We start from the raw sequence: 27,115 nt of genomic DNA, 5'->3' as shown, positions 1-27,115 counted from the left end.
ATTTTTGAGTAGTTTTTTTGTGACCCTCCCTACTCTGATACTCCGAAATGATAATACCATTGCAAGTTTCAACATTTTCAGAATTCATTTTGTAGTGATTTTCAATTTCACGGTCATTTAGCTCTCTAAACAATTAGGTAAATGACCAAAAAACAACAAATGATGTCAGAACATGTTGGAAATTGATGACGTTGCTTTGAATATTGCATACTGAACACAAAAAAAGTCCAGAGTTCAAATAAGTTTAGAAAGCATTGAAGTGCCCGTGTAACAGATGAGTTCTCATCCGAAACCCTGATACTCCGATAGAGTTTGTCCAGTTTGTACACGAAGTGCGTCCAGTTTTTGCCGTGACCCTCTCTACTCTTTCGCACATGCTATGCGGGTGAAATGATGATACCATGCCAAGTTTCAACATTTTCAGAGTTCATTTTGTAGTGATTTTTAATTTCACGGTCATTTAGCTCTCTAAACAATGAGGTAAATGACCGAAAAACAACAAATGATGTCAGAACATATTGGAAATTTATGACGTCGCTTTGAATGCTGCATACTGAACACAAAAGAAGTCCGGAGTTCAAATAAGTTTAAAAAACATTGAAATCCGATTTATCAAGTAGGTTGCGACAATGAAAGCTTCATCCCAAAACTTCAGGGGCATAGAAGCTTGAGCAAGAAGAGAGAAACCTACTTCAATTATATGACGATGTTTCCTTTCAGCTGAACCATTCTGTTGGTGCGCATGAGGACAAGAGACATGGTGAGATATACCTATTTTGGTAAAGAAGGAGTTGAGTTTAACATACTCCCCTCCCCAATCCGTTTGGAGAGCAAGAATTTTGCGATCAAATTGTCGCTCTACAAGTTTCTGCAAATCATGAAACTTTTGAAACACCTCGGACTTGTGTTTGATAAGATAGATCCATGTAAATTTACTGAAATCATCTATGAAACTCACATAATATTGCTTTCTTCCTACTGTTTCCACAGCAGGACCCCAAACATTAGAGAACACAAGCTCTAAAGGAAATTTTGATTCACTTATTGAATTTGGATAAGGAAGTTGGTGACTTTTGCCCTTTTGGCATGCGTCACATACAGACTCTTTATTGAAATAACTGGCACACGACAGATTATTTTGACTAATGACTTTGCTAACAATAACAGAAGAAGGATGCCCTAGACGTCGGTGCCACCTATTCGGAGATAGCTTGGTAGCACTTAGCACTTGCTTCTTGACGTCGGTGCTCGTGTGCCTAATCGGTTAGAGACGTCTCCTACCCTTGTCTTGAAGTAGTACCTTCCTCGTTCCCCGATCCTTAACAGAAAAAGAATAAGGGTGAATTTCAACAAAGGAGTTGTTGTCAATGGCAAGACGACTAGCAAAGATGAGACTTTTATTTGCTTCGGGTACATGAAGGATATTGTTTAAGTAGAGATCACGATCTAGGGTATGAATTGCTGAACGACCAATATGTTTAATATCCATACCTAACCTGCTTGCAGTATGTATCTGTTCATTGCCGTTGTAGCGATCACGTACGGTCAGCTTCTCCAGGTTGCCTGTGATATGATCAGTAGCACCACTATCAAGGTACCAGTTGGTGTCTACGCCATACTGCGGGGCTGCAATATTGGCCGATTTCTCCTCCACGCCTTGGTAGGACTCATCATACCGTTTCAAGCACTTCCATGCCGGATGGCCCATCTTCCCGCAGATCTGACACTGCACCCAAGGAGCAGAGGCATGGTTGTTGTAGTTGCCTCCGCTGCTGCCTCCATTGTTGCCGCCATGACCACCACCGCCACGACCTCCTGGCCTGGAATAGCCACGGCCGCCGCGGTCACCACCATTGCCAGCTTGTCTGCGGCCGCGGTCACCACCTCCGCCCCTTGCTTGCGGCCTCGGGTGGCGATGTTGGCGGAGGACTGAGACCCGCCGCCACGAAGATTCAGCCTCGTCTCGAAGCTGAGCAGCTGCGAGAAAAGCTCAGCTGCAGTGACCGGCTCCACCCTGGAGCACATAGCAGAAACCATCGGATCGAAATCTTCATCGAGTCCGGCGAGGATGTGGGAGACAATGTCTTCCTCATCCACCCTCTTCCCCGCGGCGATCAGCTCGTCGGTGAGCGTTCTGACTTTCCCGACATAGTCGGTGATGGAAAGGTTGCCCTTCTGCAGGTTGGCGAGGGCGATGCGAACGTTGGCGGTCTGCGATCGAGTGCGAGATGCAAGCATCCCTTTGACCGTGTTCCAGAGCTCCGCTGAGGTATGACAGGATGCAACCTGGATGGCTATCTCACGAGGAAGAGTCATCAGGAGATAGGAGAAGACTTGTTGGTCTTGCGCATACCAGGTTTGGAAGTCAGGGTTCGACACTTTCGCCGTGGTCTTGCCGTCAGCGGAGGCCACGTCGATCCGCATGGGCGGCAGCTGCTGCTCAACGTCGAGGTACTTCGCCATCTGGGCTCCCCGGATGGCGGAGAGCACGGTCGCTCGCCACAGGGCTTGGTTGCCCTTGGTAAGCTTCTCTGTGGCAGCGTGAGCGAATGGCGATGAGAGGAAGGAACTTGAAAACGTCGCCATGGATGAGCTCGAGGATTGCTCTGATTACCATGGAAGAAAGAGAATTGTGGAAGCATATGCTGTTCGGCAGGGACGCGTACGTGTTATATAGAGATGTCAGATTACAAGATGAGATGCGCATGTTGTTACTAGGCTTGGCCTCTACTCCAAGCTATACAAAGATAAACTTATCCTAGCTAACAACCTGCCGCACCCAAGATTACATGTACGTGTACGTACAGTACGTGACAACATGTCACAAAATACTAGCCTATATAATTTCTACAAGCCTATCATTTAACATATCCGACCCCTCCCTCCTTCGTGGGTTGGCTGAATTCCCCCATTGACCCCGCTTAAATACCTCCCTTAGGGTATTGAATTAGGGTGTGAGTTTTGTTTGATTGAGTTTTAGAGATTGCTACCCTTTGCCATAGAGACGAGGGACAACATGACCTCATGTACTACGCGTCATTTGGACCTCACTTTGTTAATCAAGTACTTCATCTTATATCCGTGAATTCAAATTGCACATACTAAATTCGTACTTGTCCTTCGATTGCATGCAATGATTGATATTCGTGATCAGGTTGAGTGTGTTTCCAACACCATCAATAACCACACCAGAGTTGAATTTGACTGTGAATTTGAAATTCAAGTGTCCATAGACCAACATCCATCCTACTCCCTCAATAAAGTAATGTAAGACGTTTTTGCAGTTTAAATTAAACTGCAAAATGCCATATATTAGTGTATAGAGGTTGTACTATATTTTAAGAATTTATATATATACAATTTTGTTTGGTTTTCATATAGTATTTCCACCAGATATTTTCTGATATCTATCGTACACTTGGTGGTTTCATTTCTTCAAAGTCTTTTTCCCCAGTGAAGTAAGCATCGCCGTGCAAGTGTATTATGCTGCTTTGGACTTTAGTTAAACATAAAGCACTATAACGTATGCAATGCCTTTTTTCTTCTTATAATCCGTGCAAGATATGGCCTTCTTTAGATATGGCCTTCTTTACCTTGTAAAATCGAATCCTTCGGTCGCTACGCTTATCGTGTTATGCTATAACCGGATTGCCTATCGCGCAATCATTGATAGGTCAATATGATTTTAAATTTCCCTAATTAGTAATCTGAGGCGCAAAACCATTGTTAATCCTGCCATCGATGTGATGTGTTTGCTTTGCTTTGGCAAGAGATGACGTTCCCACATTTGGTGTGCTGATCTTGCACACGTAACAGGGAACGATGGGTGGACTGAAAGTTGAAGCCACTAACAATTGTGGATGATAAAAGAAGTCACGCCATATCTCCTCTGTTTTTATAATTGAAAGGTTTCTCAACTACGATAGGAGAAGTTTATTAGCACTGACCGTTTCTTGATTTCTCCTTCTGCGTTTTCAGATTACAGGCCTACACATTTGCGTGACAATTCGAGAGTCGCGCTGGTTATTAGAGTAAGAGAAAAAGTTTCATGTTTTCCTCACGCAAAATGCTTTAATGTTGCAGTTTTATCTCATGCCAGACCGACCAAGAAACATATAAATCAGAAACTCATGAAGTCATGTTTTTCTCAATGAGAAGTGCACATTAATTTGTGTGTCCGACCTATCTAAAAACCGGCACACCTTTCTGCTAGAAAGCAAAAGGCCATAAGCCATTTGCTGCTTATGGCACCAAAGCCAAGTGTGGCTAAGGCCATGAACATGTAGTGCTTACCTTTGTTAAGTAAATAAATTAATTAAGAGAGAAGACAGGTTGGTGTTCCAAAAGCTGATGGTCAACAAGAGTCGCCACAAACAATTATTGCCGTCTGATTAGCAACCTCTTGCTTTAGGCATATCTTGACTACCCCATATACCTTTTTGTTCCTCCACGAGTTTCTGCTTTAGGCATGCCCAATTGTCTTCGCTCCTAGAATGTGACACACCAGGCTGGATTTATTTTTTAAAGTATAGCAGCTAATGGCATTAGTAGGTAAGCAAACAAGAGCTTGTGATAAGCATGAACTAAGCAACCCTAGCTAGGGGACCTAGTTAAAACCTAATGACATGTATACAAAGATATTATGTTGTACTGCCTTGAACAGGCAAAGTAAGCCTTATCAGTAGCACAACCTACCTATTTTCAGCCTTGTGTGCTACCTCTTTACTCTAAGAATTTGACTGACCGATCCTAAAATTAGCAAACGCGCAGGAAATATGTGCATGCTACTGCGCATGTCATATAGTACTCCCTCTGATCCAAAATAAATGTCCCGGTTTAAGCCATGACACTTGTTTTGGATTGAAAGGAGTAGTATCTTGCGAGTGGGACCGTCAGCCATCAGTTATTATAGACTTATATTTATATAGTCGAAGGTCGAAGCTAAGATTTGTATTAAGATCAAGATATCCGCATAAACCGGCACCATATTTTCTTGAGGTTGTAGATAAAGCCAAGCTCTCTATGGACCTAACCGGAAGGCATTAGATCAAGAGCACTGACTAACAAGGTCTCTCTACACGAGGCGGGACTGCCCAAACAGTACCATAAACCTCTAACGCTGCATCACGCACCCAAGTCCAAGTGATGGCCAAACAGCGGCTGGTGTCCTGGCATCTGGCCTTGTTTATACTAAGTACTGTGTGGCGTCACTATACAGTGCTCTTATCGTCCCAATATCTTGTATGCGCAAAGAAAAAAGGCCTAAATGGCAGTTCCATCGCGTTGCCACTTCGCCACGACAACAGAAAAGTTTGGCTGAAGACCCTCCGTTTCTGCACACCGAGTATATTTATAGGAGGAAAAAAAATCCTAGTATATACGAGAGAATTCCTTATTTAACACCGTGTCTAAAATTTATGCCCTATTTGACATTGACAAATAATTTGTTCCCTATCTAACAAGGAGTCTAAATTTTATGCCTTTTATAACACTTATGTCCATTTTAAGCCTAAATGACACCTGAAATGACCATTTTGCCCTCATGTGGTATGTTTGTGTGCGCGTGCCTGTGATGTTGCGTGTGTTTGTGTGCGCGTATGTATGTGCTACTGCTGCATATGTGTGTGTGTGTGCACGCGCGCGTGTGCTGCTGTGTGTGAGTTTGCTACTGCGTGTGTACATGCATGCTGTTGTGTGCATGCGTGGTGCGTGCAGTGGCGGAGGCAGGAATATTTTTCTGGTCTGGCGGAGTTTATGAAGGAGAAAATCATGTATGATATAATTTTGAAAGAACTTACTACAATACTGGATGTATATTACTTCGCTGTGTGTGTTGCTGCGTGTGTGTGTGTTGTTGTTGATGCGTGCGTGTGTGCTGCTACCTGTGAGTGTGTTGCGTGTGTGTGTGTGTGTATGTGCTGCGTGTGTGCGTGCTGCTGTGTGTGTGTTGTGTGTGCTACTGCCCTCGCACTGATGTTGCGTGCGTGTGTTATTGCCCCGCACACACACATACCACATGAGGGGCAAAAGGATCTTTTCAGTTGTCATTTAGGCTCAAAATAGACAAAAGTGTTATAAAAGGCATAAAATTTAAACTCATTGTTACATAAGGAAGAAAAAGTTTTTCAGTGTCAAATAAGGAAACGAAATTTAAGATAGTATTAAGTAAGGAATTGTTTCTAGTCTATACTCCACAGCCAGCCAACTCAGTAACGGAAACTAACAATGCAAGATGTTCAGACTCCACGGTTTAACCTATACAACCGCCAAGAAAACGACGCCTCTCGATGGTGAATTGGTGATCTACGATTCAATGCAGCCAGCCTTGGCAAAATTCTCCCAGCAAAAGAGGAAGCGCGGCGACTTCTCCCGGTCGACACCGCACGGGAAGAACGTTTCCGAAACAAGGAGAAACTAAGCCTATCTTGACGACGACGACGATCTATCATCTCTATGCTGCTGGCAAATTACCGCAACCGGACCGCGGACAGCGACGGATCCCAGAAAAACCATCGGGATAGGTAATATCAAAGCGCAGACGCAATGGCGATGGGGCTCCGAAAGGGGCAAAGCTTGCTGACCGCATCGGCGGTGCATGCCAGTGGGTGGGCTCTCCCTTTTCGCGCGCGGTTTAAAGCGGCAGCTCGCAGCCTTTTCCTCCTTCCCTCCATCCATTCGACGACGCCGGAGAGTGAGAGAGTGGCCTTCTGTATACATAGCAACCTCCGTAGCAGCAGCAGGAGCACTGTGATCTGCGAGTTCGCGGCGGCGCCGGCCATGCAGCAAGAGCTCGCCGCGCTGGCGTACCAGTCGGCCGGTTTCGTCGGCCTCCCGACGTCCTACCTGCCGCCGCACCCGCACGACGTCGACGTGGACCTCGTCGACGGGTGGTTGGTCGGCGGCAGCGGCGGGGCTGGCGACAATGGCCGCGGCCCGCCGTCGTGCGGCAGCGGCCTGAGCCACGTCGCCGACGCCGTGAGCGAGACGAGGAAGGCGAGGCGGCTGGCGTCGAACCGCGAGTCGGCGCGGCGGTCGCGGATGCGGCGGCGGAGGCAGCTGGACGAGCTGTCGGCGTGCGCCGCGGAGCTGCGGGCCGCCAACCAGCGGCTCGTCGTGGAGCTCAACCGCGCCGAGGCCAGGCACGCGCAGGTGGCCCGGGACAACGCGCGGCTCCGGGAGGAGCTGCGCCGCCTGCGGGGGAGGCTCGCCGCCGAGGAGGAGGCCGACGATCGAGACGCCGGCGACGAGGCCGCCGCCGCAAGAACGCCGTAGGATCCGACGTACGTAACACATGCGATCGCGACCGTAGTATACACCAGGACGATGATATATGCCATAACCATGAGGAGATTAATTACCGGGCGTGTGAATATTATGTAGCTGGATTGTGTTTTCATCGATCGGGCTCTTGAAATTGCTCACTCCTGCTTCAGTGAACCACTACTCCGTATAAGTTAACTTCGTTGGCTGCAACATCGATCTTTCTTGAGTGACGCTCCTACAGTCCCACTGTCGAATGATCGATGGTGGCCTTGGTGTTGTCCCGCTGCCGGCGACAGCGACGTCAAACGCCGGCCAGCCGCCGCACACCGGCAGCCAACTCGCCATAGACCATCTAGTCGCTCCATCCGGTCAACAGGAAGAGTAACCAGTGTCCAAGAGAGATTCAGAAGATGTTGCGCGTCAGACACCTCCTCCGTTCAGGACAAGATGGCGGCGGCATGTCAAAGTGCCAACCTTCAGTTGTTAGGGGCATCAGCACTAAGCGATCAGCGTGCGCCACTTCTATCTCCACGTGCGAAACACCAGCGATCAGACCGGCATCATGTGTGCATAAGAGTTTAGGCCTTACCTGGGCACCGATGCATTCTGTAGCCTGCCTGAACCAAGAATCACAACACAGGATAAAGGACTGAAACCTTGAAATGCATCAACACAATGGAAGGACGGCAAGTTTGCATCCATGCCACCCTGAACAGGGCAACAAAAACTGGCAGTATTTCTGAACCAGGAACGGAAAATTGGCCATAAGCTGTTCCAGGCCGAACTTGCAGCAGACGCGTGTTAGCCGTGTTCAGCAAAGACCACGGATCGCAAGGCGATTTCGGAAAATATCGTCAGCCCAATATGGCCAGCTTCGGATTTTAGCTCAAGAGAACAAGACTGGGAACAAGAGCAAGTGCAGTAACACTTATTAGAAACAATTCGATAACCGGTTATGGTAACAAGAATTGGACAACCAGTCAAACCATGGAAATTATGGAGTGCCGTCTACATCAAAAAATCTTGCAAAACGAATTGAAAAATCCGATGGTTCACTGTGATTGGTCAGGTAACCTCCCCTTTCAGTTTTCCACTTAAGACGCACACTATGAACACCGCACAGTAGCCTGAAGAAAATAGCATGGCAAATAAATGAACATAGAAGCACTTGCTGGTCTCAATGAATAACTAGCGAGTGCCAAGATAAATTTTTTCCAAGCAACTGCCATGCCGTGTCGTCGTTTTCATATATCCAATAAGCAACTAAGGTACGCTTCATCCCATATATTCTGATAAAAGATGGTTTCTCCAGCATGTTCCCTGCACATGGATCTAACTGTACTTTGCTTCCCAGATGTAACAGAACTTTGACGACTTATCTATTGCCGAATATAAACGAGTAAATAAGAATCGGTAACCAACTCTTCCATTTTTGGAAGGGCCATGTTGACTTTCAGCACAAGCACAACGATCTACCGGCCTAGTGATCTAAACGCTCTTATATTTCTTTACGGAGGGAGTACCAACCACTCCAAACGTAACGGAACTTTGATTGCTTGTTTGGTACTGCTAAACACCACCAGTTGGTATTGTGTGCTAGTTAAAGGACCACAGTACTTACAGTGCAGCAGAGAAGCTCACCTTACAGAAATGATATATACTACTATACTCCCAGTACAGAAAAGTAACTCACAGGTCTAATTAAAGAAAACTAGATTGAAATTTCTAGTACAGGGCAGTCTTGGTACAGAGAGTAGCATGCTAACATCTATAAAGATATTTCTGTAACTATGATGGCAGTAAATCATGCAGTAAGCAAAGCAGTAGGCCAGTAGAAGAAAGTTCTGCCACAACCAATACAAATTAGACAAGATTTCGGTGACTAAGAAACTTCTCTGTATTACTGAAGCAGCATGACATATATGCAGAAGCACTAACAGTTATTCTTACCATTCAACTCCCAATCGGAACAGTTACATCAACACTTCAAACCAAATAGTACGACTAGTGACCTCGAAGTATCCTAACTGATCAGTCACCGAGTGAGGTTTCTCATTTTAACTTCCAGCAAACTGGTATTGTGTGCTAATTAAAACCTACAGTACTTGTAGTGCAGCAGAGAAGCTCACATCAGTAGCATCACCACAAAGAAATTACATCCAAGTACAGAAGAGCAACACTAAGGTTTGATTAAAGCATACCAGATTGAGATTTGTAGTACAAAAGAGTCTTCTACAATGGTGTTTATGATATCACGATGCCGGTAACTGATGCAATAAGAAAAGCAGTATTCCAGTAGAAGAAAATACTAATTGATTTGTCACAAACAATACGAATAAAACAAGCATCGAGTGAGTGAATTGGTTTTCTGTGTTATTGAAGCAGCACGACATATATACAGAAGCTCTAACAATTGTTCTTACCAATCAAGTCCCAATCAGAAGTTCAGAACCGCTACATCAATCGACACTTAAAAACCAAAGAAGTATGGCCCTAGCAACCTCCAAGCATCCTAACTGAGCAAGTCAAGAGTGTGAGGTTTCTCACATAACTTGGATGGAATTGCAACCAAGAGATGCCACCAAGGAACCCATGCTCACATCTGCATAGGTGTGCCCAACTGTGCTGTGGAGCCACCAGCAGAACGCCGCCTGGCCCGCCGCTGCTCATAGTCAGGGTCATCAGTGGGCAGCTCGTAACGGCACACCGGGCATGAGTTGCGTATGGCGAGCCATGGCCCAATGCACGCCCCATGGTAGAAGTGTGCACACGGCAGCCGCGTGGCGAGCTCCCCCTGCACGATCCCGTCCTTGCACACAGCGCATCCCTGTGCGGCCTCCTCCCCACTGATCGCCACCACCTGGAGCCGCTCCACCGCTGCCCGAGCCGCAGGTGGCGCGCCCCCCACCGTCACGTCCGCCATATGCCCCGGCAGCACCTCGAACTCGTCTTCATCCAACGGCACCGGCAGCACCTCCCAGCCGACGCTCCGGAATATGTCGTCGAGCTCCGGGCCCTCGTCGCCGAAATCAAAGGGCGGCTCGTCGGAGAACATGGACTCGTCCTCCCCGCTGTCGATCCCCTCCATGACGCCCAGGATCTCCCGCTCGCTGAGGAAGCCGAACACGTCGGCATCGGCGTCGCCCCCTCCGCCTCCTCCTCCCGCCCCGCCCCCACCGCCGCCCCCAGGGACGGAGGCGTCTCCGGCGTCGGCGTCGGCGGCGTCGGCGATCTCCTCCCACTCGAGGCCGTCCGCGAGGTCGTCGGCGAGGTCCTCCTCGAGGCAGTCCCAGAAGGGCGGGGAGCGGGCCAGGGAGGGGCTGCGCATCCGGAGGAAGGACGGCGAGAGGCGGCCGAGGCCGAGGCTGAGGTCCAGGTCGAGGTCGTGGTCGGAGTCGAAGGAGAAGGGGGAGCCCGGGGCGGGGGTTAGGGTTTGAGATTCGATGTCGAAGTTGGGGGAGATGTCGGAGTGGGTGAAGTGGTGCTCCTCCTCCTCGAAGGCGTCGGAGAAGGAGAGGTAGGAGGGCTCCCCGAGCGACCCCGGCCCGTCCTCGTCGATGCCGAGGAAGAACTCGTCGGCGAGCCCCGCCATGGCGGCGGCGGCGGAGGAGGAGGGGGTCGGGAGGGGAATTGAGGTGCGGGTGCGGTGGGGTGGGGTGGTCCGGCTCGGGACGCGTCGTGTGGAGGCGTCGCGTCTCCGTCTCTGGTAGGTGGGCAACTGGGCCGGGCCACCCACCCACTCCGTCCGTCCGTCCGTCCCTCACGCCGTCACCCCATAATACGTTTCCAATGCGCTTTCGCCCTCTCCAGAATACGTTTTCACGTTGACAATACGTAGCCATACTCTTGGTCGTCTTTTTAGCAGAGAACACGTGTGTTGTACTCCTTCCGTCCGAAAATACTTGTCATCAAAATGAACAAAAAAGAATGTATCTAGAAATAAAATATATCTAAATACATCACCTTTTATTCATTTACTAAACAAAGACGCTGTTGGTTCGGCTGGCGCTGTCGCGCCTGTTGCCACCGGAAATGCGAGGCTCCGGGCAGCGGCCACACCGCCGGCCGTCTTCCACCCGCCATTCCCATCGGCGGGGCCGGCAGGAGGAACCCCGCACGCCAGACACGAGCGACCGGCACGGGCGAAACTCCCCGCAAATCCAATCGCCCGGCACCACCTCGCCGGCCCGCCCGCAAGATTCCGAGGAGCACGAGACAGGGACGGGATCCCGGATCGGATTTATTATTCCCGCCGACGTCGACGGGATCCATCCACTCGTGGGCGGGCGAGGGAGGGGACCTGTAGCGGGTGACAGCGAGAGGTTTGGATGGATGCGCTGATTGATTGGCCTTAACTGGAGGCAGCTCCGCGTCTCCTCGTCGCTATAAAACGAGGCTGGCTGGACTGCCTGGTGGCTCAGAGAGAGGCGGCCCTCCTCCCTCCGCAGTCCACAAGTTCTTCTCTGCTTTTGTCTGGCTCTGGTCGCGTCTGCTGCTCTTCTGGCTTCCGGATCCCGGAGAGACTTCGGTTGGAAAGGTAACGCCCTTTTCTCCCTTTTCCCTTGCCGTCAGTTCTTGGTCAGGATTCTTGCCTGGTATGGAGAAAACTGCATCTGTTCTTGTTGTGGATGTGTGATGATGATGGCTTCAGTGGGGGTGAGCTGCGGTGGAAAAGAATGTTGCTTTTACGGCAGTTGATGGATGTCTGAGCTAGTTGGGCATGTACTGCATTTCTTTGATTATGTAGGAACTTTTAATCGAATGTTGTGTTTGTCTGTCGGGCCGGATTGTGTTGGAAACAAAAAAGGTTTAGCTGACTTTGTTGTGCTTGGGTCATATAGTTTGGATGTCATTTCGCCATGTGATTTGCCTCATCTGCAGGATACCATTGGATTGAACTTTATATTGTTACTTATTAGTGAATCATGGTCCTTAAGTTCATCACCTGGCCCTTTGGTTCCGTAATTGTATGTTGCTGTAGCCCTGTAGGATGCTTTGGTCTGTATACTCTGAACTACTATGACTTTTGTCTTCTGAATGCTAGCTATCAAAATTGTCTTGTTTCGGAATTTGCATTAAACAAGGCATCCTTCATTTATTTGAAGATTAAATTAAATACACAAGAGATGGAGATCAAATTAAGTGTGTCTAAATTTTATAACAAACTGGATCTCACCATAAGAAGTATCGAGAGAAAACACAAAGCTACTGGTTTTGGTCAAATCAAATAGCCTATTGCGCTATATCATTGACTCAAATCCTTTCCTTTCAGGAGAGTGAAAGAGAAAAATGGGTGTCGGGAATGGATCAGCAGACACGAACCAGCAGACGGCGCGCAATGAAATACGAGATGAGACTACGCCGCTTCTTCCGGTCAAGGTGGAGGAGGAGGGGTTCCATGAGTTTAATGGAGCTTCGTTCTCCGGCGCAGTTTTCAATCTCTCGACCACCATCGTTGGTGCTGGAATCATGGCCTTGCCAGCCAGCATCAAGATGCTGGGCCTCATCCCTGGCCTTCTGATGATCATCTTTGTGGCACTGCTCACAGAGGCATCCATAGACATGCTTATCAGGTGCAGCCACCAAGGAAAGATCACGTCGTATGGGTGGCTGATGGGTGAGGCATATGGACAATGGGGGAGGATTGCGCTGCAGGCCTCTGTGGTTATAAACAACATCGGTGTGATGATTGTTTACATGATTATAATTGGTACTTCATCTAAGCTCAATACTTCTCCTTCCTGTTCTATGTGTTACTTTCGAACATTTTGTGATGCAACTTAAATTCACCAAGCGGGCTTGTTATGGATAATCCAATGCTCCACCAGAGTATCTTTTAATCCTTCTATTCCACTAATGGCACACTTCAGGGCCTGTGTTTTAAGACGAGTCACGAATAATTCCAAGATGTTTTTGATTTTTTTACTTAGAGCATATAAGTTTATTGCTTAGCTGATTGAACTTGGGTTTCTTCAGTACATTACTTTCAAGACAATTCTCATCCATGAGCTCCTGATAAGTACTTTATCAAGTTTCATACTATCAAATGGCAAATGGAACCCTAGCTCCCTCTCTGAAGAAATAAGTCGTCATTTTGAGCAATTTAGTAAAAACATAATATACCAGGTTGAACTTGAGTTAGTTAGAAGTCAGCTTCTTATCTTCAAGTAACATCTTGTACCTTAATACTTAAAATGAACAGTTCTATTTGCATGAACTGCGATTGACGGTGGTTATTGAAATTTTGATAGGTGATGTATTATCTGGAACATCGTCAGGCGGTGTTCATCATCGTGGCATATTGGAGGGCTGGTTTGGAGCACATTTGTGGAATTCTCGTGCCATTGTTCTTCTTGTGACAACTCTTTTCGTGTTTGCTCCATTGGTGAGCTTTAAACGATTGGGTACGTGTTCATCTGTGCAAACTATGAAATAACTACTTTTCACCATGGTTGCTGCATGATATTAATCTTGAATCTTGTCATTTCCTACAGATTCACTGAGCTACACATCTGCCCTATCAGTTGCTCTCGCTGTGGTTTTTGTTGTTATTACTGCTGGGATTGCCATAATCAAAGTCATCAATGGAACTGTAGCAATGCCCAAGCTTTTTCCAGAAATAGATGATCTTAGTTCTGTCTGGAAGCTTTTTACAGCTGTCCCTGTCCTTGTCACTGCATATATCTGCCACTATAATGGTATGCAATTTCAGTGCCCAGCTATTCTTGCCATTATTCAGTTATGTCGATTCTAAATGAATGTTTTTCATGATTCCACAGTTCACAGCATTGACAATGAGCTTGAGGATAAAACACAAACCAAACCAATTGTGCGAACATCACTGGCCCTTTGCTCCAGTGTTTACATTGCCACAAGTTTCTTTGCTTATCTTCTCTTTGGAGATGGTACACTGGATGATGTGCTCGCCAACTTTGATTCAAATCTTGGCATTCCTTTCAGCTCTGTCTTCAATGACGTAGTCAGAGTGAGCTATGCTGCGCACGTTATGCTTGTCTTCCCCATCGTCTTCTTTGCCCTTAGGCTCAACTTGGATGGTCTACTCTTTCCCACGTCAAGGCACATTTCTTATGACAATAAGAGATTTACAATCATAACCATCTCACTCCTCGTGGTTATTTATACTGCTGCCATCTTCATACCAAGCATTTGGGATGCATTCCAGTTTACTGGCGCCACAGCTGCCGTTTTGATTGGTTTTATCTTTCCTGCCATGGTCATATTAAGGTACCTAAATAATGCTTCTGATTGGCTATATATTCCCTATTTGCTAAGCACTCCCGTATTAACACATAAACTCGTTCTTTTTTTCCAAGGGATCCTTATGGAATCGCAACCAAGCGTGACAAGATATTGGCTGTAACCATGATCGTGCTTGCTGTTGTCTCAAACTCTGTTGCCCTATACAGTGATGCAATGAACATCTTCCGTAGGAAAGAGGTGGCCTGAAATTCAGGCTTCAAAGTTCAAAGGAAGAGCGTCACTGATGCAGGAAACGCAGTTTCATATTACAAAATTCAGTGGCTTTGAAGGAAGATGGTTTGCTGGGATGCTGTGAAGAAAGATGATTTCTTTGGTCAGCAACTCAGCATTGAGACCTGTCACATGGAAGAATTAGATGGTTGAAATTGTCAGGTCTTGTGTACATAAGCTGGCTCAATGTCGAATTGAGCCACTTGCAATATATGTATGTTCTTTTTTTGGCGCGAAATATATGTGCCCACCCCAGACAGAAAAAAAAGCATTGCTGCAGAAAGCTTGCTCTAGAATAATGTACATTGAGTTGAGTTAAATATGTTTGGTTTGAACCTAAACTCGAGGATCCGAATAAAAATGAAGTTGCCATTGTTACCATTCTTCTGAGGGAACCTGTAGATTTGATAAATTACATGCAATTTTTTGCATGAACTGTTGAACTCTGTTCCATTGTTCTCCGCATAGTGGAGCCCAACTACATTGATTTCCAATGATGTTAAGAGTAATGTCTTCACTGCCAATGATGCTCAAAAGTAGCATGGTCACCTATGATGTGTAAAATATGGGAAGTGAAATTCAGAAACACCTCTTCGTACAGGTGGTCTACAAGTATGTCCCTGTACACAGATTGTCTTCCAACTGCATGATTTTATATTGTCAATGGATGATAAAGGTAGAACTGTACAGAGTTAGAAAAGAGATTCATCACATCAGTGGTTTTTGCCTTCTGCTGTGGCCAAGAGACAAGAGACACCTAGCTCCTGAGCTGAATCTTTCTGCATCTTGAAAGGCCAGGTGACCAATATATTCAGGAAAACCAACTGGACGCTACAGGCCCAGGTATGCTCCAAATAAACTGCCAAGATGAGGTCCCCATGAAAGAAACATTGTTATTTTTATTTCCTTCTGAAAGAGTTTGTTTTGTCAGGATTCTTAGTATCCAGGCCAGCCAATGAGTACAATGACAAAATCCTGGAATCACTAATTGCGATAGGCTTATCTTTCAGTCAATAACAAGTTGTGCCTGACTAGCAAATTAGTACTAGAACTCTTAGGAACCTAATGCGTGATGATGAGTTCCTAGTTTATTTATGACACTGAGAGGTGTCAAGAGGAGAGTTTTAATGGGAGGAAATTCTTCACATGACGATGATTCAATCATAGTATGGATGTAGTAAATTTATTTATCGCGGATGGCGGGTTTAGAGCCACAAGTTCGGGCTGTCAGAGATCAAGTCACCAAGGAATTAAGCTGTCGTTGATGTTTACTTTAATAGTGATATTTTGTTCTGTACTTGACAAGCTCTTGTGAATTGTTCTTTTTTTCTGAAAGTGTTTTGTCAGCATTCATAGTATCCTTGTCAGCCAATGAGTACAATGACTAATTGTGATAGGCTTATCTTCCAGTCATTAACAAGCTGTGCCCAAGTAGCAAATTAGTAGTAGGGAACTCCTAGAAAACTAATGCATGATTGATGTGCTCCTAGTTTATGACTAATACACTGACCTATCAAGATGAGAGTTTGAATGGCAGGAAATTCTTTGCATGACGATGATTCAATCATAGTACGGATACGATAAATTTATCGCAGGTGGCAGGTTTAGAGCCACAAGTTCAGGCTGTCAAACCGGGGTTATCCAGAGATCAAGTCACCGAGGGATCACACTGTCAATGATGTTTACTATAATAGTGATCTTTTGTAATGTACGTACTTGACAAGCTCATTTTGAATTGTTTAAAAGCTTCTCCACACCAATCTACAACACTTACTTTTTTAGGTGTACAGCACTTAGGTGACCTTTGTCTGAGCCACAGCTAGTGATTCTCAGATTCTAGGCCTCACAAAATCAGAATCTAAAATTAACTCGCAGATTCTTACCTTAGCTGGCTAGAATCGCTTCCTGGAAATGAACTAGCATGCATATCCAGCCTGAAGCTGCCAATTTGGTGAGTCCCGAGCTGCCACACTTATTTTGGATCATATGTTTAGTATGCAAGATTATGATGGTCCGTGCTTATTTTGGATGTTATGTTTCATATGCATATTTCGGATAATATGTTTCTACAATCATTACATTTCTAGAAAATATTTCATATATGGTTAAAAAATTGCTGATTCTCACTTTATCGAGTCAAAACAGCCAACTTGCACTTTAATATGCATATAAACATCATACTCGGCACTCATGGACTTTATTGACATTTCATAATACCCACAGCTCCTACAGCTGTCCAACAACAGGGTAAACAAACAACCAGCTTCTGGTTCGGGTGGGGGGAAGGGGGAGGGTTGACGCCAAGGAGGCAAGGACCGTAGAACAGTGGTTCTATGGTATTTTCTATAGATTAAAAGAGTAAGTATGTACATGCAGGGGGAGGAACAAAAAGAAAAACAAGACGAAGAAATAAAAAGGAAAGGAGATCATCCAATGCCTGTTCTAGGAAACAGGAGGTTCAGAGTTTGTAAGGCGAAACTACAACGCGATCATCCTAGACGAGTGTTAATCCAACTCTCCAAGGTGTCTGCGATTCTTGTGTTTGACTCTCTGACCAAGGAGAATAAGGTATTGCTTGAGAAGGTATTTCCATGTGTTGACTGCAGGCACTTCATTTTTTGAAATGTTTCCCATTTCTCTGATTCCAAATATTCCAACTAGAATGACAATGTCCATGCTTCCATGGCAGTCTTGAGTGACAATGTTGATTTCAGGTTTTCTGTCTTACGTTGACATATATAATTATTCTCCTACTTATTAGTTCGAGGTCCTCTTTGATTTGCAGGATCCCTTGTATCCTGTATAGGATTATGAAATTTACTACTCCGGCGAATACATGAATGGACGAGTGTTTGATAGTACAAGAAAAACAAAGAAATTCTATCAAAAGGTTTGAGTGGATAGAAATTTTCTTTCAAAATAGAGTGCAAATGAATTCCATGAAAAATACCCAAGCCCCTATATCCGGGGATGTTTTTGCGCTCACGTTTACCCACTTGGGTGAAATCAACTTCTCAGCATGTTGGTTGGTGACGCGTGTATTAATTTGGGATACTGGCGTGTAAATTTACCTGGTGGCCCTACGTTGTCGATGAAAATTTTCTCAACGTGCGTATCTACTCTGTTGGTGCAGCTAGCGATAATATTGAGCGCGCGTGGGCCAGCCTGGCCCGTTGACTTACTCTTCTAGGCGTTATACTGTGGCTGTCCACGTGTTCGGGCCTCTTTTCTTTTTTGGGCTGCGCGTCCTCCTTCGTCGACGTGTGGTGCTGTGCCCTGGGAAAGCGGTGCCGCTTCCATCGTTCGATGTAGAGCCTTCAAGTGCCTTTTGATCGGTGCCGCTTAGGGCATTTGTACCTAAGGATTCCAGTCCAGCGAATCAAAATTCCTAAGGATCCAACTGCTCCAAAATCATATGGAATCCCTTTGAATTCCATATATTGAGTCCTGACTGTTTTGAGCACAGCAACATTATGTAATAGAAGCATCTTTCTGCTTCTAATTCCCATCAAACACATCCAACATCTGCAGGCAGATAGAGCAACCACCAGAGTGGTTGTAATTTTATAATCTTAAATAATGCAAACATGCTGTTTTCTTTCCACCGAAACTGTTTACTACTACGAACACAAATGACCATCAAACGAAAATTTCATGCCCCACACGAACTAAACCAAACCAAACAAAATTTGCGTACATTCACGATAAGGCCGATGCTATCAACTCTTGAACCTGACACTACGGCTGACGTTTGCATTGATGCCAGACAGTTCACCTCCGTAGGGACCCGAGGGCTTCTTCGCGCTGCGCACTTGACCTTGCCTCCTTTTACTCTGTTTATCACTCTTAATCCTGTATTTCTTCCGTGGATTCTTGAGATTCTTGTTTCTGGAGCGTGTCAGCCCTCGGTTCTTCTCGATCTGCCGCGAAATCTTCCTCTTGCCATCTCCTTCGCTTTCTTCCTCCAGCTCAGTAGCAGGGGTGCTCTGTTCTTTGCCCAGGCGCTTTTCGGTCCTCTGCCTCTTGATATCTTTGTAGAATTCATCTTCAGACCCTGAAGATTCATGATCATCGCCATCTTCCTCGCTGGATTGGCTGAGCTTCTCTTCAGTATGATCACCATCTTCTGGCAACTCATCATCTTCACGTGAATTGGTTCCTATACGAGCAAGAACACGTAGTTCATGCTTTCGGCGTCTTTCACCAATCTCATCTCGCTTTGGAATGTCATCATCACCAGAAACAAGCTGAAATGATGGCCAGAAGAGAAAAAAGGGTTAGGAATAGATACAGCCATTGCAACAACCGATACACAAAGCACAAGCACATGTTAAAAGTATGGATTTAGTTTTGTAGATGAGCAATAATCAGCAATTATAAATTCATCGAGTATTTCAGACGATATCTTTGATAGGACAAGAGTAACGAGGTTTGCCTCGCTAAGAAAAACAATTATATGCACTTGATGGCAGATATATTCTGTTAACATGACACATAATAGCACAAAGGCTGTTCTGGAACAGCATAATGTTAAGATTACAAACACTAACAAAGCAGCAAGATTCAAGCATGACGCAACATTTTTGACAAAACAAATTGACCAGCATTGTTGACTAGTGCATGTTATCAAAGCAAATATGATAGGAGTGTGCCAATGTGATGCCAGAGTTTTTAAAGCTGGAAGGCAAGTGTAGCTAGTGTCCCTGAGTGTAGCACAATTCATCATTGCTATGTTACTAACAATGGTTATTCTTCTCATATTCACAGCTAGCAACAAAATGCCATGTCAAAGTATTATCAAAATTCCAATTCACTTTTGCAATGCAAGCAAAGTCCTATTGAACTCTAGACATATCGAGAAACCTCAGGATCGATATGTAAACCATGACAGCAGAGCTCCAAAATCACCTAATAATCCTCAAATTTCACAAACATTTTTGGATATAATGATGTTTCAAATCATGTATAGTATGTGCTGGTTGATATATCTCAACATAGCTGGGTATAAGGATGCAGTTTCAATTAAGGTTTCTATCAATACGATTATATTACAAACTCGCCTAATACTAGGCATACTGGCAACAAAAGGAATGTGGAATGTTGAAAATCATAGAATAAGGTAGAAAACTAGAAATGTAAGAAACCAGGATGTTTCAGCTGAATACTATCAAGAATCCACAGTAAGAAACATATGGCATTGAAATTTTGGCCCTACATGACAGTATGTATATTTGTTCGTGTAGTTTTTCAGTTACAAACTTGGAATTTTTCACCACATGCATAAAACACTTGAGCCAAATAGGTACAGATCATTATCACAAGATATTTAGATTTTGCACAAGTTAAAAATAGCTAGATATGAAGGTAAACCAACAACGATAAGAAACCTGCATGAAACTATCCCATACCTTGTTTCTAACTGAGCCAGCTGCATTAACCAGGAGCTTTGTAGGTTTGACGACTTGACTATTTTTCTGCACTTCATCATCAAAGTCATCCAATGTCTGCAGGTTTTTCCTACTATTGGTTGCCATGGTTTTTGACAACTTTGGCTTTGACTTACACAGACCTTTTTGCTTCAACCCCTCCTCAAGGATTGCTCTTCTTTTCAACATTTCCTTGCTTTGCAAGCCCATATACTCATCCTTGCTTGCAATTTCATGGTGCCCCTTAGAAGGCTTATTCTTTTTCAATTCGGCTACTTCAGCACCCTGTTTAACCTTGTCCAGAGCTAGTAAATTGCGAGTTCTTCCCTCATTCTCTAGAGCGACTGCCTTATTCACCTCATCAAGGGTGCTGCTATCATGCATAAAATGGTCTTCAGTGTCCCCGTCTTGGCTCAGAATATTTATATTTGCCAGCTTTTGTACCATATTCTTGGTCTCTACCAGCCGAGCAATTACAGGATGATCCTGCACAGACAGTCCCTCTGCTCTCATAAGGAGGTAGAAGGTAATGGCTTGACAATGAGCCAACAGACAAGCTCGCTTCACCTCCAATGGCTGCATTTTACCCTTATTCTTGCCTTGCCCAACTGCCAACTCAGGGGTGACTGGTCCTATTGCCTTCAGCTGTTCATGGGCCTCGTTCAAATCAGCCAGTAACCCAACCAGTTCAGGAGCTGAGCTGTACACTACATCCATCTTCTCGTCTCTTGACAGGACAGCAAAGTCTTCTCTCAGCTTCGTGTAGCTTTCAAGAGGGGATGCCTCATCACCAAGCTTCACCTGATAGTCGGACGCCTTTGAGGGCTTATTACCCTCTTCATCACTTTCATCATCTTCCAATCCGAAATCTTTCATCGACAGCTTATTATCTGCCTGCAACCTCCTTAGCTCATCAAACTCAACATCATCAGCATCTTGCTCATGATCATCATAGTATGTTTTCTTCCCTGTGCCCCAGTTCTTTGGATCATCCTCCGGCTCCTCATCTTCTTCCGCGCTGCCATCATCCCCGGCAGCCTCTTTGGCTGCCTTCTGCGCCCTCTTGATTTTTGCAGTATATGATTTGTCCCATACCTCAACATCACCTGAGTGCGCGTCGCCGTCCTTGGCTCCTTCGCTGCCATCTTCGCTTTCGTCGCCGTCCTCGCCGCCTTCGCTGTCATCGCTCTCGTCGTCGGAAACGCCCTCGACGTCGTAGATGGGCATCACCAGAGCATCCTCCTCCGAGTCCCTCGAGTCGTCGACGTCGAGGGGGATGACGTCCCGCTGCTTGTGGAAGGCGTCGATCTCGTCGTCGTCGGAGTCGGAGATCGCCGCCGCCGCCGCCGCCTCGCTGGCCCGCTTGGACTTGTGGAGGCCCGCCGCGGGCGGCGGCCGCGTCGACCTCGGCCTCTTCCCCATGTCGGGCGGCCGCCGGAGTATCGGGGGCTCGGGGTGGGTGGAAGGGGCGTGCGGCGGCGGAGGCTGGTTCAGGGGTTAGGGTTTTAGCTGTGGAAGGAGGGAGATGATGGAAGCGGTGCGGACTGTGCGATGTGAGCAGTGAGATGAAGCGATGTGGGATTGGCATGCCGTGGGTCGTTATTGGGCTGGGCCTTCGGTAGTTAACTAGGCCTAGAAATCAACATGTTTCGTTTGCAGTTAGCGCCAAGAGCCCACGAGCTCAAGGCAAACGGCCTGGAGTAATCATTATTTATTCTGCATTTGGCAGGCTGTCTAGGATTTCTCTTCCGAAATCAGAAATCACTGGTTAGAGGGGTACCCCTGGTAAAAGTCACTTCCACCTTCTTTCATGGTGACATGTAGCGCACTACATGTGTGAAACTTGTTGCAAGCTAGAGGTTTTGTGCTTTTATTTTCTTTTTTTGCAAGGCTGTGCTTTTTATTTTCATTCTTTTTAAAATGTTTTATCTCTTAAGTTGTGCGTCCAAATCACGAACAATTTTCACCATTGTGTTTCTCGCGGAGGCCTTCGAAACTAAATCTCATGTTAATAGGTTTGGACAAACTTTTTTAAAAAATAAAAGAGAACCGGAAAACAGAAACAAAAAACAAACCAAAAATTGGAAAATGATGAAAACCAAAAAACAAAATAAAACAGAAACAAAAAACATAAACGAAAAAAACAGAAACCTAAAGCACTTTTATGCTTTTCTTTTTTTTTTTGGCAACACACATGTACTTTTTCACTGTTCGAGAAGCATAGTTGAAGCACATCTGTGCTTTTCACTTTTCAAGAAATCAACTAAAGCGCAGTTGTGCTTCATGCGGAAGCACACGTGTGCTTCTACATGAAGTAAAATTATGCTTTCCAAAATGAGTGAAGCATGTTTGTGCTTCCATGTGAAGCACAAATTGTGCTTTTGTACTTTCGCGGTTTTCTGTTTACTTTTTTCTTTAGTTTCTCTATTCTTTTTTCTTTAGTTTTTGTATTCTTTTTTCTTTAAGTTCTCATTTTTCAATTTCTAGTTTTTATCCATTTTTTGTCTCTCGTGTTTACAATTTTTTTGTTTCCAATTCTTTTGGTATTTTTTTGTTCCATTTTTTTTAGGTTTTGTGCTTCTATATTTTCAAAAAAAACATGAAAGACAATTATTCTTTTGTGCTTCACCCAAAAGTGAAGCACAAGTTAGTTTACTTGGTAGTACGGGTTCATACGGTTTGGAAGCTCAAGTTATTTCTAGTTGGAAGCATATATTTGCCCAACATAATTTCATCGAAACTATCAACCATGGGATCTAGTTTCGGAGAAATCGACACGAAAAATATAACAGCGAAAACAGTTCGTGATTTGGACGCACAGTTCAAGAGATAAAATATTCTCGAAAAAAGAATCTAAAAAAAAAGAACAGACAAACACCCCCGCGCCTCCCATGCATGGGAAGAAAATCCCACCGTTGCGAGAATTGTTGCACATGGAGTGTGTCACTTGTCACCACGAGAGATGGTGAATCACTTTGCAAGGAGTAGACCATAAAAAGCAATTTCACTAATGGGGGATACCATAGAAGCAGTAGCTCCATCCCCATGTGTGCTCATGAGTGTATTTTTACACTCATTTCCACCATTGTTAAAATTGGATAATCTTGGATGTTCCAAGGATATCACTCTAATGCTATTACTAATGACTGATAAAAGCAATAGATTGCAAATCATTTTGTTTATTACTTTTCCCTCGGGAGTGAGACATTTAAGGGGAGGAAAAGAAGCATATATGGAAAATATGAAGTCTGGCCATTAACTCCACCTAGAAACTGAAATATATATGGAACATATGAATACATTTCAAATATGTTCAAATTTCAACTTTTGAATATAGTTTTCTGAACTAAGTAAACCAAGATTTTTTATTTGAGTGAAACCAATTTTTTTGAAATGAGTGAAATCTGTTTTTCATACATATGAAACATATTTCAGTGTGCAAAATGTGAAACTTGTTATCTCAAAAATGCAAAGTAGTTATTGAAAAAATATGAAGCTGATTAGTTTTTCAAATCATTTTTTTCAAAATGAGTAAAATCTATTTTTGAAACGTGTGAATTTTTTTAGTTTTTTGAAATGGGTGATATCAGTAAAACAAAAAAACCAACGAATGAAGGGAACTAACGTATTTACTACTGAGCTGGCCACCGGACGAGCCAACAGACGCAAACAAAAAGACCGGGCCGACGAGTAGTTAATTTAAGTGTGAAATACGTGAAACTTGTTATTTCAAAATTTTGAAACTAGTTATTTAAATGTTAAACAAATTATTTAAAATATTTTTTTAAAAAAAGAGAAATTTGTTTTATGAAACGAGTGAAATTGTTTTTTGAACTGAGATTTTTCTAAATGGTTTAAATCATATTTTGAAATAATTGAACTTAGTTTTTTGCATTGACTAAAATCAATTTCAAAATGAGTGAAATCAACTTTTCATATATATGAGACACACGTCAATGTGAAAATATGTGATATTTGATATTTCACAAATGTGAAACAATGAAATGGAAAATAATCCAAATACATCCAAGATTGATATTGTTTCAAAGGTCTACTCGCTAAATACAAATATGTATAAAGCTTCAAAAAATGGAGATTTTGTTCTAAATATATCGATCATTCAATATATGACAACAAAATAAAGTACCCATCTTTTACATGGTGCAATGGTCCTTCTCTCCACTATTTGACTCTCTCTCCTAGAATAAGATGGAATAAGCTGCCTCCTACCCATCTTACACATATTTATGAGCCAACAGACGCTGACATTAGTTCTTTTTTTGGCGGGGAACGCTGACACAAGCTGACACATACATTTGTATTACTCTCTCCAACTTTGTGTTATACCTACAATGCTAGCATGAATCCCAATATAGAGAATGGATGGTAGATGTTTCACGGGTAAATACTAGCACCGTTAGAGTTACTTATTTCCTGGGCATGCCCTCTCTTTGTACCGTTCATGCCTGGCACAATGTGTCTCTCACTGTCCCTAATACCAAGCACAGTGTGACGCTCAGACCGCGATGGTTATGTCTCACTTACTGTAAGACATCCCCTCTTCTCGTCTTTGGCGCTCAGCTAATGAGCAAGCCCCACATTGTAGCTTCCTGGAGCAATTTCGGGAAGTATCTATTGACCGGATCAGTTTTAGAAGCTTCCATGTGTGTTTTTATTTTTTTGTCTTCTATGTATTTTTATATCGGCTTTCAATGTTTTTTGGGTTTTCTTTCAATTTTTTCCCTAACACATGTAGACCTTTTCAAAAACACATTAACCATTTTTCAAGTATAAGTTAAATATTTTCCAAATACGCATTGAACATTTTTTTTAAATGTACTTTGAACATTTTGTCAAACCACTGAGCATTTTTTAATACTCGTTGAACATTTTGTGAACACACACTGGACATTTTCATAAATAACATGACTATTTTTTTAGTGCAAGACATTTGTTAAGAGTTGGAATTTTAATGGTGCAAAACATTGTATAAAATTTTGTGACAATTTTTACATTTTATAAATATTCTATGAAAATGTCACGGACATATTTTTGAAATGCATGAACAATTTTTCCAATTGTCACTGGCACTTTTTGAATTGAACAAAACATTTTTCAAAATTCCAATAACACTTTTACTTTTATATATTTTTTCGAAATTACGAAAATATTTTTTTGAAATGCATGAACAGTTTTTAAATGTCATAATTTTTAATGACACATGCATTTTTTTAAAATTGTGCACTGCATGAACCATTTTTAAATGCGCGATGGACGATTTTAAAATTAAATTGAAACATATTTCATTTAATTTTTTTAATTAAAGGTAATAAAACAAAAATAACTAACGAATGACAGAAACTACTGAACGTTGTCTCGCTGAAACGGCGGACGAGCACGCAAACAAAAAGACCGGGTCGATGAGTAGATAATTGGCAGCGCTAGTGTAGGACTATCGATGCTCGCTCTATGGCGAGTGGGGGAGGTGCACTTCTTCCCATGGCGTGGAGTCCACGTGGGCTAGCATGATTTGAAGGGCGCGCCTTCGCAACAAGCTCACAATCTTTGTACTGCTTCTAGTGTCAGATCGGCTCAGCACCTGGAAGAACTTGCACCACGAGAATTACTCCCCCTCAACCCTCCATGAAAGGTGTGGCAATATCAAGGACGAGGATCACCTATTCCTCCTGTGTTCGGTGGCGGCGGCGGCCTAGCGGGTGATTGGGGCTTGCCATGTCTATTTCTTCTACCACTGCTCTACTTGCGTCTCCTCCCTCCGTCAAGGTCGTCGCGGGGGCGTGGGATGCTGTGAGAAGCATTATCCTCTAGCACATTTGGAAAGCTTGCAATGACTTGGTGTTCAACTCCAGGTTGTGCATTGTGGAGGCCTTGCTTTTATCGTGAGGTTACGGACAACAGCCCGTGGAACTATAGGTTCATGTTGAAATATATTGCCCGGGTATCTCATCCGTTTAGACTTTAGGAGCAACTGGCTGGAGTATGAGTTCGGTATGGTATCAAAGCCAAATAGGTCTTGAGATCAAGACTTTAGCATCACATTATTAAAAAAAGATTCCACTGCCTACATCGATCTCACGTCTAAGGAACAGAATAGCCTAGATGTGAGGGGGAGTATTGACATATATTTCCTACCTCTCTACATCAGTTCGGATTTTTGGAGCAACTGGGTGAAGCATGAATTCAATAGTTTCATAGCAATCAGGTTAAGGAGGGCATTGCGGCCTTGCGGAATTGTGTTATATCGTCTGTCTAACATGTGGCCTATCCCCCCTCCCTTTTGTAGCTCTCAACTGTGCTATGTATTCGATGGCTCGCCAAGCTTTTTAGGTAATACAACAAGACAACAAGTGGTGGGGACGTGGTTCCCCCTTACGACTGATAGAAAACTTCAAACTTGTTAAGTAAGGTTTGGCTACGAGGTAAGAGCTAGCCACTTGATTTTGATTGCAATCTAACTATCAAAGAAACAATGGCTACCTCATAGAGGAAGCAATCATAGTATGCAGTGTGGTGTGGCGACACACATGGGGTGGGTGCAGGAGACATGTAGGAGGAGAGGGTTGGGTGCCACAACATTGGATGTGATCCTCGACATGAGCTTGTGCTGATTGTGAGCATGAAATGTGACCCCCTACATAAGTGCCCCCCAATCCTCGCATCATCCCCTCCAGGGCGACTCCGTGGACTAGGATTACACCGGCCGCCCCCATACCCCTCCATGCCTCTCTTGTCACACCGCCGACTATTATGTGGTGGTGACAAGGCCTCTCCCACCTCCCCCCTCCATCCCCGCGTTTCATTCTCTGGCTTCTTTCCCAACCAAGGCGATGTGCTCCAATGCGAATTTGGCTGCTAAGCAATTGTGGGAGTCTGGCTCGTGCGTTTGGCGGCGCTGTTGGTGCCTTGAGCCCAGA

General features: G+C 44.4%; 3 protein-coding genes and 1 pseudogene across 4 annotated transcripts; 1 reads left to right on the top strand and 3 right to left on the bottom strand.

The window, feature by feature from the left end:
• Positions 1 to 1,961: 1,961 nt before the first annotated feature.
• Positions 1,962 to 2,100, bottom strand: LOC119334884 (annotated as a pseudogene).
• Positions 2,101 to 9,559: 7,459 nt separating this feature from the next.
• On the bottom strand, positions 9,560 to 10,993 carry LOC119330101 (E3 ubiquitin-protein ligase RING1-like). Its single transcript, XM_037603213.1, has one exon. The coding sequence runs from the start codon at positions 10,853 to 10,855 to the stop codon at positions 9,860 to 9,862; it is 996 nt and encodes a 331-aa protein (XP_037459110.1). The 5' UTR covers positions 10,856 to 10,993; the 3' UTR covers positions 9,560 to 9,859.
• Positions 10,994 to 11,646: 653 nt separating this feature from the next.
• LOC119330100 (amino acid transporter AVT6A-like) lies at positions 11,647 to 15,135 on the top strand. 2 transcript variants are annotated; one of them, XM_037603211.1, is made up of 6 exons: positions 11,647 to 11,800; positions 12,536 to 12,973; positions 13,515 to 13,667; positions 13,758 to 13,961; positions 14,043 to 14,508; positions 14,598 to 15,135. In XM_037603211.1, the coding sequence occupies exons 2-6, from the start codon at positions 12,553 to 12,555 to the stop codon at positions 14,728 to 14,730; spliced, it is 1,377 nt and encodes a 458-aa protein (XP_037459108.1). In that variant the 5' UTR covers positions 11,647 to 11,800; positions 12,536 to 12,552; the 3' UTR covers positions 14,731 to 15,135. The 2 variants fall into 2 exon arrangements, with proteins under 2 accessions (XP_037459108.1, XP_037459109.1); XM_037603212.1 differs by lacking the exon at positions 11,647 to 11,800 and adding an exon at positions 11,825 to 11,919.
• Positions 15,136 to 18,283: 3,148 nt separating this feature from the next.
• On the bottom strand, positions 18,284 to 21,713 carry LOC119328887 (something about silencing protein 10-like). The gene is made up of 2 exons (XM_037601887.1): positions 20,163 to 21,713; positions 18,284 to 19,001 (listed from the first exon to the last, which is right to left on the bottom strand). The coding sequence occupies exons 1-2, from the start codon at positions 21,600 to 21,602 to the stop codon at positions 18,474 to 18,476; spliced, it is 1,968 nt and encodes a 655-aa protein (XP_037457784.1). The 5' UTR covers positions 21,603 to 21,713; the 3' UTR covers positions 18,284 to 18,473.
• Between the last annotated feature and the right edge of the window lie 5,402 nt (positions 21,714 to 27,115).

This window comes from Triticum dicoccoides, chromosome 7A (genome assembly GCF_002162155.2).
Source record: "Triticum dicoccoides isolate Atlit2015 ecotype Zavitan chromosome 7A, WEW_v2.0, whole genome shotgun sequence".
In the NCBI taxonomy this organism is placed as follows: domain Eukaryota; kingdom Viridiplantae; phylum Streptophyta; class Magnoliopsida; order Poales; family Poaceae; genus Triticum; species Triticum dicoccoides.
This window is presented reverse-complemented; position numbering and strand designations above follow the sequence as displayed.

Excerpts from the sequence above, each read along its gene's own strand:
- LOC119330101 (XM_037603213.1), bottom strand. The coding sequence starts at position 10,855 with ATGGCGGGGCTCGCCGACGAGTTCTTCCTCGGCATCGACGAGGACGGG.
- LOC119330100 (XM_037603211.1), top strand. The coding sequence starts at position 12,553 with ATGGGTGTCGGGAATGGATCAGCAGACACGAACCAGCAGACGGCGCGC. Across the intron at positions 12,974-13,514 it reads TGTTTACATGATTATAATTG|GTGATGTATTATCTGGAACA; the intron begins GTACTTCATCTA and ends AAATTTTGATAG. Across the intron at positions 13,962-14,042 it reads ATATATCTGCCACTATAATG|TTCACAGCATTGACAATGAG; the intron begins GTATGCAATTTC and ends ATGATTCCACAG.
- LOC119328887 (XM_037601887.1), bottom strand. The coding sequence starts at position 21,602 with ATGGGGAAGAGGCCGAGGTCGACGCGGCCGCCGCCCGCGGCGGGCCTC. Across the intron at positions 19,002-20,162 it reads CTGGCTCAGTTAGAAACAAG|CTTGTTTCTGGTGATGATGA; the intron begins GTATGGGATAGT and ends CCATCATTTCAG.